Here is a 13,838-nt window from a genome sequence, read left to right on the forward strand (position 1 = left end):
TGCTGAGATTGCCAGGAAAGGACATGTGAGGAAATACAGGAACAGGTGCTTTACTGATTTGATAAAGATCAGATCTGGATTGCATGTGTTTTTGCAGTCGTTGCTGATGAGCACTTTTTATATCATTGTTACATCATACGATCTCCTGGATTTTCTGAATGATTTTCATGCCCGCTTTATCTGACACAAGAGGGATCAGTATTGCCTGAACCCAGCTGATGTGACGATTTGTTGGTGGCTGCTGTATCTTATTTTAAAGGTTATTGGAGAGCATTTGCTCTTAAGAAAAATATATCATTTTCATTGAACTATTTTGATAATATGGTGTCTAATTCAGAGTTTTCATTTAATGACCTATTTGTTTAATGACAGTTTGCATTTACAACCCAGATGTGCTGTTTGGGCTTAGGACCTACCTCTAGGACTTATGACCCCCTTTTTTTGTACAGCTCTGTACATCTTGTTAGAATCTCAATGTTTTTTTTTCAGTACCCCCCCAAAATGGGGATCAAACTCAGGACCTCGTGCTTGCAGGGCAGGTGCAGCACCACTGAGCTAAATCCCTGGCCCATGTGTTTTCTTTTTTGTGCCACCAGACACCTTGTAATTTTTGTTGATTTTACCATATAGTACAGTGCTGTAGTTTTACGTTGCATCATATATTATAGCACTGAATGTAAGTGTTACCTAAATATAACAAAGTCATCAGGTTGGAGTTTTCTTTGACCATTTCTTTTTTCTGAATACTGTGATATCCACACCACAGTAGGTAAACAGTTCATTTGGCGACCGACTGTTTAATGACCCTGTCACAGGAAGGGCTCTCAGTTATTAAATGAATAGTACCTGTAGGAACTGTATATAGAAAAAGATGCACATTCATATGATATGAGACATTTCTACATACCAAAGTGTTTCAAAGGTAACATCACTTCTAAAGAGTTTTTTTGTATGTGAGAATTTATTTAACTCAAAATGAATCATTTTCATTGGTGCATGAGGGACTGTGGCAAACAAATATTTCTTGGAAGTGAGCCCAAGAGAAAGAGTGCACTGATAATTTTTTCTAAGCCTTTAGCACAGCTGTTCTGCCTGTATTGTATGTGATCAACAGGTCTCATAAGACCATGCTCCAAATCACTCTCTCTGCATCAAAATAGACAAACCATGTACTTTTTGGATTTTTAGGGAAAAAAGCTTCATATGAACCACCTCATATGATATGGCTTTTTTGTCTCAATGTCTAAAAAATGTAAGCTTATTTTTCCCCGGTATTAGACAATATAGAAATAATATATATTTTGAAGGCATTTGTTTTTTCATGAATGCTGTGATTATTTCCACAACATTCTTAGTGAATGTGCCTAAAATGCAATAAACTACAGACACTGTTTATTTAATGACTAAGTTACATTCCTGAGAGTAGGTTGTTAAGTGAATTAGTCACTAAATGAGGAATTATACATAGTGTGGTATGGACATATATTCAGAACAAAGACACGGTCAAAGGAAACTTCAACTGGATGACTTTGCTTATATTTACATAACTCTTACATACAGTTCTGTAATGTATAACAGAAACTACAGCACTAAACAACTGTACACAACAATGAGCAAAAATGACTGTATCATATAAACAGAAGGAACTGTACCAAAAAAAGACATCGAGGCTCTTATCTGAATGATCATAGTTCTATGGACCGTCCTCTCCGTGAGTGTTCACATTGAGAAATGACAACTGAGACAAATACCAGAAAGTCAAAATACGAATGAATGCCCCAGCCCTCCCTGCATGAAAACACAAACCTGCTTTAGATCTCAGCCATTAAGGAAATGCAAACTACAGCCCTAGTGAGGTTCCCCTTCATAATTGAATGTCATAAGTTTTGGTAAGGATTCAGAAAAACTGGAACCCTTACACACAGTGCTGCCTCTGTGTGAAGTACTTTATTATTTCCACAAAAAGTTGAATATAGATTTACTGTTATACTCAGCCCTTCCATTCCTAGGCAGATGCCCAAAAGAACAGAAAGCATATATTCAAACAAAAATGGCTGTGTTCTTCACATCTGTCAAATCATAGCAATGAGAGTCCTAGCATGAGTTCCAGAAAAGAAAACTGGATCCAAGCTGAAAAATAATTTTTTGTGTCAGCCAAAAGAAACAGTGAAAGTGTACAGGATCTAAGAATTTGCTATTCACGTTGAAACCCTTTAAGTTCCTGACAAGGGGACTCTGTGGTGGTCACCTACACTACACTTACACTTTGGGTAAAATGTATGGCAGTGGTTCACCTAGACTTATAAGTCTGGAAAAGCAATAACCACTGGAGTAGGTGAGTGAATAAATGAAGGATACTTCCTAACAAGACTGTAGGTGTTCAGGAGACCAGCTTGAAACCACAATGAGCAGGCTTTAGATATCATTGAATTGGCTAATGAATTTGACTATTGATTAAAATTATGAATCATTCCAAGGCCCACATGTGACTTGCTAAATGAGCCTTTGGTTGGTGTTCAAATACACACTTCCCTATATCAAAGGGCACAGTTGAAATCTAAATGACTGATGAGAATGTGACAACCCTCCCCCAACCTTTTCCCAGTACTGGGCTCAAACTCAGGACCTTGTGCTTGCGAGGCAGGTGTGGTGCCACTGAGCTAAATCACTGGCCCTATTGTGACATTGCTGATAGTAAGTAAACACTACAGCTGAGGAATTGCAACTGTGCAGCCAGTCGGTAGCTGCAACACTGAGCTGTAACACTTGGCTGTTCCTCAGAGCTGTGGGGCTGTAGCATTGATCTGTAACACTTGGCTATAGCACTGAGCCGTTCCACTTTGCCACAGCAGCAGAGCAAAGCTTCTTGGTTCGTGGTGGCACAGAAAGAGAGCAGGAAGGAGCGAGGGATGAGATAGACACATTAGGGTCATACCTCTGTGTCCCTTGCAGGCAAACCCACGAGTGTACACCAACAATCCCTGGGCAGATTTCAGAGCTAATCAGGGTGACACTCCACATTAACTGTCACTTACCCCACACTGATTACACCATGCTGTTTGTTATTATATATGTGATTCAGCATTAGGTACTGTTGTTTATCTGTACCTGTGCACCATTTATCAGTTAAATTTTATCATAGGTTCATATTTATAGGAAAAAGCAATATATTGGTGGTTTATATGGTTATTAATATCCATTGTTGGGTTTGAGGCACACATTGGAGACTTTCAAACATAGCCTCTTCAAAAGGGATATGTTACTTGGTTTGTCACGGAAGCAGAGAAGGGGCAGGCAGAATGGGTGTTGTCTGAGCAGACTCACGGACGAGAAACTTGCCTCCAGACATGCAGCATAATATAACCACATTATATCATGCAGACCATATATAATGAGCTACAAAAAGTTGAGCTGCAAAGGCAGATTTCAAAACATTTGGGAACAGTTATCCACCCTGGTTTGGGTTGTAGAAGTGGAGAAATGAAAAGATCCTCCATGTTTGGTAGGAGCCTGGACATTTTCCCCATTCCTAATGGGGAATTTTGTAATCCTAATAGCTCAGATGCCCAATGTAACTCTTAGATCAATGGCTTTCAATATGTGGAGATGTTTGGAGATTTTTTTTTTCTCAAAATAGGGGGAGTGGATTTTGCTGGCATTTTCTAATAGTGGGCCACAGATGATGCTAAATATACAATGAACAAGAGAGGTTTCATCACAAATAAATAATTTTATGGTATATTGACATGATTGATTAGGATTTTTGATTCTGATTAGGAACTCAATCTCAAGCTTTCTTGAGGTCCAGTGTATGAGTCTTATCCTTTTATCCCACTTTTTAGTTACAAATAAATTTTATTTTACAAGTTCCATCCTCTAAGCATTATTTGGTGTTTTTCTGGTTATCAGATCGTTCTCCATCAAGAAACTAATAGCAGTTCCACTGATGAAGAATTCAAGAGCTTAGAGAGATCAGTGGGGAAAGAGGAAAATTTTATTTGGGTGTATACCAACTTAGTGGGCTCTTGCCAAACAGCTGAGTCCTGAACAAAGAATGGTCTCACATTTGACACATTTGGTCAAAGGGGATTGATGCAAAGCTGGAAAGGGACCTGTGAGGTTACAAAGGGGAGACAAAGGCAGTTATTTATCCAGTGACAACTTAATATCTTAGCCTTGATAGACTTACTCAGTGGTAATTTTTAATCTTAGCCTTGAAAAAAAAAAACTTAGAACAGGACATACAAGGACTCTGTTTGCAAGAATGTGATTGTTACCGGTATCTGTAGTAGAGCAGGGGTCAGTGGGTGCAGCGTGGTGGAATTTGAGAGAGAATTGCTCAAGGTTAAAAAAAAAGCATTTTCTTCTGAGTTCTGCTTTACCACAGCCACTCATAATCTTATTATGACACAAAGCGCAGAAGTTTCACACAAGATCTTTCAAGGGACTTTCAATTTCTTGTATCAGAATTCCTAAACTATGAAACAATACCATTCTATGAGTGTTTTCATAGTTCCTGCAGTATGGCAGGGTGTGCAAAAAACCACAATAAATTTGTCCCCAGAGTTCACCCAAAATATCACCATATTCAATATAACACATTTTCAAATACATGATTGAAATAGAGGAATGTGGCTGAGCCTCCAGAAGATTAAACCTAAAGTAGTTACAGTACTTGAAAGGGGGAGGTACTTATAAATGATTAGTATTTGACTAGAGAAATAATTAGATGGGTGTATAGTGCTGTGAATGGATCAAGAGTTTATTCCAAAAAGGTAAACAGAATATGTAAATCTCTAGGCACAGTGTATCTTGTGACAGTATCCAACTAGAAGGGTGATGGAACCAGCAGTACACAGAAGAAAGTGGACAATACACATTCAATTAGCTGTTTTGTATACATTTGTCATATGGATATAAGTTCATGGCATCTTTTTGGGGGGATTGGAGGGTACCAGGGATCAAACTTGGCACCTTGCACTTGCGAGGCAGGCGGTGGAACCATTGAGCTAAATCCCCGGCCTGGCATCTATGCTTTTTGATAAGTAATAATTTGTGCATATTTTTATTCCACAGACAATATTCTAGAATTGTCTTTTTCTTCATCATTAATAAGCACAGAAAGAAGACAAAGAGGTTCTTGGTTTAAGTACCCAGACTTGATTTGAGTATATTTATGTGATAGCTCATCAATATTGCTGTAAAACAGATGAATAAACTGTAGAGGGGAGCACAGACGTAAGTCCAGTAACTTACAGCTGTGATGTACACTGACCCTAAAGAGGAAGGGTCATGCCCATCCCCTTGGGCCCTCCTGGGCTGCACATCTCTTTGGTGTGTTACCTCCAGCTGCTCGACACAGCTCTAAAAGGAGTGGTGACAGCTACAAGCTGCAGAGCAGTAGAAAGCAGGTGACACATGATTCAATTATATTGGAGGATTTGTCCTTTCAGAGGTTCTTACTGGTTACCCAGATCTTTTCCCTGGGAAGTGGCTCCAATATGCAGAGAGTTGCTGGATTCACACTGAAACATGTTCATATGAAGAAGATCAATGTAAAGCATTCATAGAGATAGTTCATTCACATAGCCTAAAGAAACCGTTCATGCATTTGGTGGTTTATTTTGTTCAGACATTTTATTGTTAATTTTACTATTTTTTTGTTTTAGGTACAAAATCCCTGACATACAGAACCTAAAAATAAAAGGATTATTTTAGCTCACAGTTTCAGAGCTTGAACTAAGTTGTTATTTGATGTCACCAGAGAAATATTATAGTGGAAGGAAATGAAGAAAGAAAAATAACTGCTATATGAGAAACAGGAAGCACAGAGCAAACCAGGTGCCAGAGAGGGAGGGGAAAGGAGAAGATAAGGTCCCGAATGTCTCACCTCCACGACTGGACCAGACACACCAGCAGTGCGCTTTACTAATACCCTACACACCTCTCATGCCAAACAAGACATTAATCAAGAGTGTCCCGTGACTCCGGGCAGTATTTTCCTTCTAGCAATATGAATGTGTTGAAAGAGAGTTGCAGCTTTTGAGGAGGGACCTGCATGGCACAGGGAACTTACAGTCTGAAGTCCTTAGGTTTCCCTCCCTACACTAGAAAGTGTGTTTATCCAGCAGTCATATACCTTTCTTTGGCACGTATTTTCTTGGCTTAGAATGAACAAATCAAGAGATACAGTATGAGAAAGTCTTGTGCATGAAGCCAATGTCCTTATTCCTAACTTCTCACCTCTCACCACAGAAGGGCCTCCCTGTCTTCCGTTGGGTGCTGATCTTCCCTGGACTCACGACGCTCTCTCACAGTGATTTTCCATGATGAATTAACTCTGGAACTGGCTTAGGAGACTGGTGACCCCATTTGGAAAAGCAACACACAGGAAGATCTCACCAAGTCCCGTAAGAAAACTAGAATAGCCAGGCATGGTGGGGCATCACTGTAAAACCAGCACTAAGGAGGCTGATGCAGGATTACAGCAGTCTGAAGAACAGCCTGAGCTACATAGTGAAATCAAGAACAAACTAAATTACGTATCAAGATCCTGTTTTAAAAACAAAAAAGACAGAAGCAGCTCTGTGTAGCCAGGAATAAATTCTTCTGACATTCAGACCAGGACTGATCAGCATCTTGAGAGGCTAACTGGTCAGGAAGTGTTCAGGTTACAATCTTCCATTTGAGTCGCACTCACACTGGTAAGGATTGGTGTCACTCTCAGCTTGAGACAGAAAAATGAAATGGCCGCAGACAGGTGGGACACCAGTCCAGGATAACTTTGGCTGTTGACAGTTTTATTTTTTCAGCCCAAGTAAATTCCTTCTTGGCAGACCCTACCCTGAACTGATGCGTACTCCAAATATGTGTTTCCCTTATCTAGCCAACCTTACCCTGAACTAATGTTCTCTAACCCGAGTTTGAACTTGCTATAGACCAATAAGTAATATTGATATCATGTGTAACCAGTCAACTGCTTGCTCTGCTTCTATACTTAGTTCCTGCGGGCAAACTCTATATAAACTGTAGAAGGGCAAAAGACCGCTGCCTGGTTCTTTGAGGCACTATCCTAACCAGGCCCGTGGACATAATAAAGTTTGCTTTCTGCCTCCCACCCAGGCATTTTCGGGGTTTCCCGTTTGCCTTTACACGCTCGGGGGGGGCGGGCAGTGGGGCAGGAGCCAATCAGTGTTGAGGGCCGGGCTGTATAAACTGTCCAATCAGGTGGCCCGGGGGGAGGGCTCTGTTTCCTGGCGCCAAAGCCCAGATGCTGATCGAGGTGCTGAGAGCCGCCCCAGCGGGCCAGGCCGTCCTGCTTTAGGATTTTTACTGACTCCAGGCTGTGGGTAGCACCCAGGGAGACCCTCCAGCGACAATGGTGAGGTTATGGGACGGGTGCCCTGACGCGGGGCGGGACAGGAGGGGGCGAGGCCTGGGCGCAAGCGGTGGGGACAGCAATGGCGCCGGCGCCTCCCCGCTGCTCGCATCAGATCTCCTCCTGGTCTCCGCGCAGTGGACACTGTTACTCTCCGCCTTGCCTCAGAGAGGTCTACACGGTGTGCCCAGCACCCTGTCTGTCCACAGCCACCCCGCCAGCCTGGAGGGCGGTGTCGGGCAGCCGCAGCTGCGTCTCCACCTGTGCGCGGAGAGGGAATTGTGGGGAGACGCTGCTTCCGGTGGGGAGTCCAGGCGGGGAAGCTGTGGTGTGCGGGATCGCTGGTCCCATTCGTCCCTCAAGCAGACCTATACCGGGCCTCAATTTTAATAATGTCTGTGGTACGGGATCTCAGAGCCATACCTTAGCTCCCCAGGCCACCGCCCCTATGTAATGAGAGTAAATTACTAAATTTCCAATATGTGTCCACATCGCCAAACTCAGGATAAGTGATTAGTAATGCCGTGAGAATTGAAAGAAAGAATAAGCAGGCTCGGGGGTGCACACCTGTAACCCGAGCACTCCGGAGGCCGAGGAAGGAAGTGTGCTGTGAGTTTGAGTCCAGCCTGGACTGCCTAGTGAGATCAACGCCTACCTGAACTACATAGTGAAACCTTGAGTCAAACAAGACAAAAAGAAACAAAACAAAACAAAACACCCCCCCAAAAAAACCCACAAAACCCGCAAATCACCCCAAAAAGAAGGAAAGGGAAAAAAACAAAACAAAGAAATGTTCAATACTGCTGGGAGGTGAGTTAGTAGAGTGTTTGCCAAGCATGCAGTGAACTTCTTAGTTACATACACAGCAATTAAAAAACAATTATGTACTAATGATTTAGGTGGCTCCTCTGTGAACAAACCACTTAAGGGAAGCCTTCCCTTAGAAGTTAAAATGCTGAGATAAATTGAGGAGATGTTAATGTCTGAGCAAGCTCAGGAGAAAGTGTTCTGCTAAGGACAACTTCCAGAAGGAGCTGCCTGATACACACACCTCGTCCTCCTGCTTGAATCCCTGGTAGTCCTAGGTCTGCATCTGGTTGGGCTTGAGCTTCATCTTAGAGGCAGGCCCCGTGGGAACTGTCACCAGCCAGGCAGAGGGGTGAGTGTGAGTTGGGGTGGCAGTGTGAGGGGCAGATAGATCATTTAAATGATTTAAAATCATTTTTAACTTGTATGTCAAAAATCATCCTTAAACCTAAATCAAAGACCATTTCTTTCTCTGTAGTTATTATATATATACTGACTTTGATTAAAAAGATTGGAGAGCTATCCCTTTATACAAGGTTTTCTGATTGGGAATCCCTTGGCTTTATTGTATTCATATAGTTTTAGCGAGTATTTAAACTGTGAGAAAGACTATAGTATTTTCCAGTTGATCTCTGACAAGATAAATCTTATCATCATTGTTCTAAGATGTTACATCTTGTTAACTTCATGATATGTGGATACTGATTTTGCCTCTTCTATTTCAATCCTATTTCTCTTACCTTGCATTGTAACATGACACATTTGATCTCACGTGACAGCACAGTGGAGATAGTGAATGTCCTTGACTCATTTGTGATCCTGATGAGTTCATGTAGTATCTCCCTTAAGAGTCCCTTATGTTAGGGCTGGGGATTTAGCTCGGTGGCACCATGCCTGCCTTGCAAACACAAGATCCTGCGTTCGATCACCGGTACCAAACAAACAAAAAAGAGCTCCATATGTTACTTTTCTGGTATATGTGCTTCATCTAGTAGTTAATCCCTTGGCCTTTTATTAGAGACCTTTAATAAAGAATTAATAGAAATTAATATTCAGAAAATATTTCTATCCAAGAGTCAAATAATCATATGAGGTTTTTCTTTGATGATTTACATTTATGATGTTGATCTATCCTAATCTTTGATAAAATATACAAACCACCTAATTATAATATTGTAGCTGTGTGTGTTGGTGTGTATGTGGCAATTCACCTTGCACCTAGGGCATCACATATGCTAGGGACCAGTGCCAAGATGAGAAGCTGTTTTCTAATCAACCCTTGTCATTTACTATTTAATGTTTGATCCTGGCTTTGAAAATCCACATGCATAAGTGATACAGCCTTTTCTTGTAAACATGTTGCCTGGCTTCAGGTAAAGATCACAGTAACAATGAAATTTCTGCAGAGATTTCCTATTTAGGTATACATGTATGTACATATGTATGTACTGGATCTCACTGTGTAGCCCAGGCTTGGCTTGAACTGATGACAATCCTCCTGCCTCAGTCTCCTAAGTGCTGGGATTACAGGTATGTACTCCAATGACTGGCTGTTTTACCCTTTTCCTTTATTAGATGTGGGAGAGTTTGTCTAGTTGAGCATATCTTTTTTTAGTATAGAGGTTGCATTAGTATATAATTCAGGATGGTTAATTGGTATATATACATATCTTGATTTATATCTTAAAATTTTCTGGAAGCACTTATAATCCCATTGGGAGATGAATTTATGAAGAGAAGTTATGTTTGCCACTTGAGTTGCTTCCAACTAGTTGGATTCTCCACAACTCTCATTATATACCATGTTTGAAATTTTACATATTACTAAGAATTTGTATTCACTATTGCAGTTCATTAAATGATTTCATTATACATTTTGTCATACAATAGCCTTAGGTGCCAGGTGCAAAGGATGGTAATGTAATCCCAGCATTCCAGAGGCTGATCAACAGGATCAAAATTGGATGGTCACCAAGGCTCACATAGTGACTCTCAGAAGTTAAAATATCAGTGGTCTTTGCAAATATTTCTCATTTTTCATAGCGAGTTTTGCTTTTACCCTTGCTTTGTTGTTATTCCTTGCGTTGTTCACATTTTTCAGATTATTTCATTTTTATTAATGGTTGTATTTTTCTCATGAACTGTTTTGCTGAACTTATTCCTTAAAAGCTCATTTAACTGAAATTTTAAAATCTCAAATTTGACAATATTCTTAAAATTGTTACCTAATTCTAAATATTTCCAATTTTATGACTTATATTTGAAGCAAGAGATTATTGAAGAAGGAATTTTCATCAAGTACACATGGGTGAACTGAATATGGTTCAGTTGTAGAATATATGCTTAAGGACACCCTACCCTGCAGCCAGTGTCCTGCTTCATTCGCTGCCTGTCCCACTGAGGCTTGGGAAACAGCTACAGCAATCGCCAAGTCAACCTAAGGGGTTGAATTCCTACACTTTTCTAGTAGACAATCTGCTGCAGAAGTGGCATTTTCAGTTGTGTGTGGGGGAAAAGTCTTTAGTTATTAAGATTCCTTATTCTTCTCTTGGCCAGAAATATCAACAGCTTCTATTCCCTCTAATGGCTGGTACTAAGCCTCCTTGTAGTCAAAGCCAGGAAGAGGGCACAAAAGAAAAAATTGAAAGAAAATGGGCTTGACAATGGGGTGAAACAACCAAATTTCATAAAAGAAAGATTGAAACTATTTGAAACATTGAAGAAAGATCATCAGTACTTGCTTTGTATTCATAAAAAAAAAAAGGAGAATACAAGCAACGTTATCACAGTGAGAATGGCTGATGGAAACTTTTAATAACTTAATTCTGGCCTTAATACATTGGTCTCATTTTACTCTTTCATGTAGTAAACGCTAGGAGGATACTTATTAAATAGGTGAGGAAAGAGACTCAGTAATGAACAAAAAGTTGTTCATCAACATAGAATTGTTAAAAAAGTTATTTGTCTCTTAATCTCATACAGTCATTTTTCACCTGCTGGCCAGTGACCAAATCAGAGGAGCCTATTATATTTGATTAAGAGTGAAAGAATGATTTGCTCAGAGCTAGCAGTATTAAAACAGAAACATGAAGCCTATTAAAAAAGCAGAAAATAAATAAATATTGAAGGTCAAATAGCTGAATATATCTGGAGACATTTCCATATACTTGATTCTGTTCCAGTGACCCATGTATCTATTTTTGGTCCAGTCCCATGCCATTTTAAAAATCATTATTGCTTTGTAATATAGTTTGAAGTCAGTTATTACTGTGCCTCTTGCTTTACTCTTGTTTCCCAAAATTCCTTTTGCTTTCTTGGGTTGCTTCTGGTTCCATATGAATCTTAGGGATTTTTTTTCCCAAGATCTATAAAGTATGCTGTTGGTATTTTGCCTGGGAGTGCATGGACCCTGTATAAGAGTTTTGGGAGTATGGTCTTTTTTGACAGTATTGATTCTGCCTCTTCCTATGTATATCCATTTTGTTTCTTTCTCTTGCCTGGTTACTCTGACTAATGTTTCAAGTATTAATGTTGAATAGAAGAGGTGAGAGTGGACATATTTGTCTTGTTCCTGATTTTAGGGGAAATCCTTTTAGTTTTCTGCATTTAGTATGATACTGGCAATTGGTTTGTCATAAATAGCCTTTATCAGACTCAGATGTGGTCTTTCTATACCTGTTTTCTTCAGGGTTTTTATAATGAAGAGGTATTGGATTTGTCAAGGCTTTTCTCATTCTATTGATACGATCATATGATTTTTGACCTTACCTTTGATATATTACATTTCTTGGCTTATATATGTTGATCCATTCTTGCATCTCTGGAGTGAAGCCTACTTGATTAGGATGTGTGATCTTTTTCATAATGTGCTACATTTTACTTGCTAAAATCTTGTGGAGAATTTTTACATCTTTGTTTATTAAGGAAATTGGCCTATAGTTTTCTTTTTCATTTGGGTCTTTATCTTGTTTGGGGATCAGGGTGATACTGGCTTCCATAAACGTTTGGGCACTCCATCCCTTTCTATGAAAAGTTTGAGGAGTATTTGTAATATAACATCCTTAAAGTTTTTATAGAATTCAGCAATGTTATCCATCAGGTCCTAGGCTTTTTTGATTCTTTTTTATTACTTTGTCAATTTCATTGCAGTTTTTGGGTTATTAAGCATGTTTATGTCTTCTTGAGATAGTTTGGTAGTTTGCATATGGCTAGGAACCTGTCCATTTCTTCAAAATTTGCTAATTTGTTGGAATATAATTTTTTGAAGTAATTACTATCTTCTGGATTTCCAGCGTCCCTTGTGATTTCACCTTTTTTTCTTTTTTGGTTTGTTTTGTTTTGAGACAGGGTCTCACCTTGTAGCTCAGGCTGGCCTTGAACCCATTATGAGTCCAGCCTGGCCCCAAACTCTAGATGATTCTCCTGTCTCAGCTTCTGAAGTGCTGGGATTATAGGCTCTACACTCGGCTCACATTTTTTATTTCTAATTGCATTGATGTGAGTCTTTTCTCACATTCTGTTGGTAAATCTGATGAAGGGCTTATCCTTTTCATTTACTCTTTCGAAGAACCAAGTGTTCAATTCATTCATTTTTTATTTTAGTATCAATTTCATTGATTTCTGCTTTCATCTTTATAATTTCCCTCCTTAATTTTGGTTTTAGCTGGATTTGTTGTTGTTGTTGTTGTTTCTCAAGTATCTTAAGGTTTCTTAATGTTGTCTTTTTCAGCTTGCTCTGTTTTTCTAATGTGAGTATTGATTGCAATGAATTTGCCTTTTAGAACAGCTTTCATAGTGTCCAAGAGTTGATGAGCTGTGCCATCATTGTCACTACCTTTCAGACAATTTTAAATTTCTTTTTTGAGTTCTTCTGTGACCCGGTGGTTGTTCATGAGTATGTTGTTAATTTTGCAGGAGCTTTTTGCCTGCTGTAAAATTTCTTCTGTTGTTGATTTCTATTTTAATTGCACAGTCGTATGAGAGTATGCATAGGCTCATTTCTGCTTTTTATATTTACTTAAGCAGGCTTTGTGGACAAGTATGTGATCTATTTTGGAAAAAGTTCTGTGTGCTGCTGAAAAGAATATATTGTCTGCAGCTGGCTGGAATACTCTATATATCCATTAAGTCCATATGTTCAAGGGTGGTTTGCCTCTGAAATGTTTTATTAGCTTTTTTGTCTAGTTGATCTACCTATTTGCAGAAGTGGGATGGTAAAATCCCCTACTATGACTGTGTTCATGTTTAGCTGATCTTTTAATTTCAGCAGCTTTTGTTTTATGATGATAGATAGGTACTCCAGTATTCAGTGCATATGTTTTTAACAATATTACCTCTTCTTGTTGGATTGTTCCTTTACCTAGTAGGTAGTGACCCAACGTTTTCAACCTCACTAGTTTACTTGCTTACAGGGTCTGAAAAGTAACAGCAGAAATTAATTCCTATGTGAGGTATAATAAAAATACAAATAAAACTCTACCACAAAAATAATCTTTACTTCATTTATCACACCTGTCAGTTTCCACACATGAGAACAGCATGTTCCATGGCTGGTGTGTAGCTCAGTGGTGCTGCACCTGTCTGGGAAACTAAGATCCTGAGTTCAATCCCCAGTTCTGCCAAAAAAAAAAAAAAAAAAAAAAAAAAAAAAAAA

General features: G+C 39.4%; 1 protein-coding gene across 1 annotated transcript in view; it reads left to right on the top strand.

Annotated features, from left to right (window-relative positions):
• Positions 1 to 7,251: 7,251 nt before the first annotated feature.
• Positions 7,252 to 13,838, top strand: part of LOC104865499 (zinc finger protein 14-like) — a 22,890-nt gene continuing 16,303 nt past the window's right edge. Inside the window, exon 1 of the mRNA XM_010629025.3 lies at positions 7,252 to 7,381. Coding sequence (XP_010627327.1) covers positions 7,379 to 7,381 — 3 coding nt within the window. The 5' untranslated portion in view covers positions 7,252 to 7,378. The remainder of the gene's footprint in view (positions 7,382 to 13,838) is intronic.

Source organism: Fukomys damarensis, unplaced genomic scaffold, assembly GCF_012274545.1.
Source record: "Fukomys damarensis isolate Sample0158 unplaced genomic scaffold, DMR_v1.0_HiC HiC_scaffold_25, whole genome shotgun sequence".
Classification (NCBI taxonomy): Eukaryota; Metazoa; Chordata; class Mammalia; order Rodentia; family Bathyergidae; genus Fukomys; species Fukomys damarensis.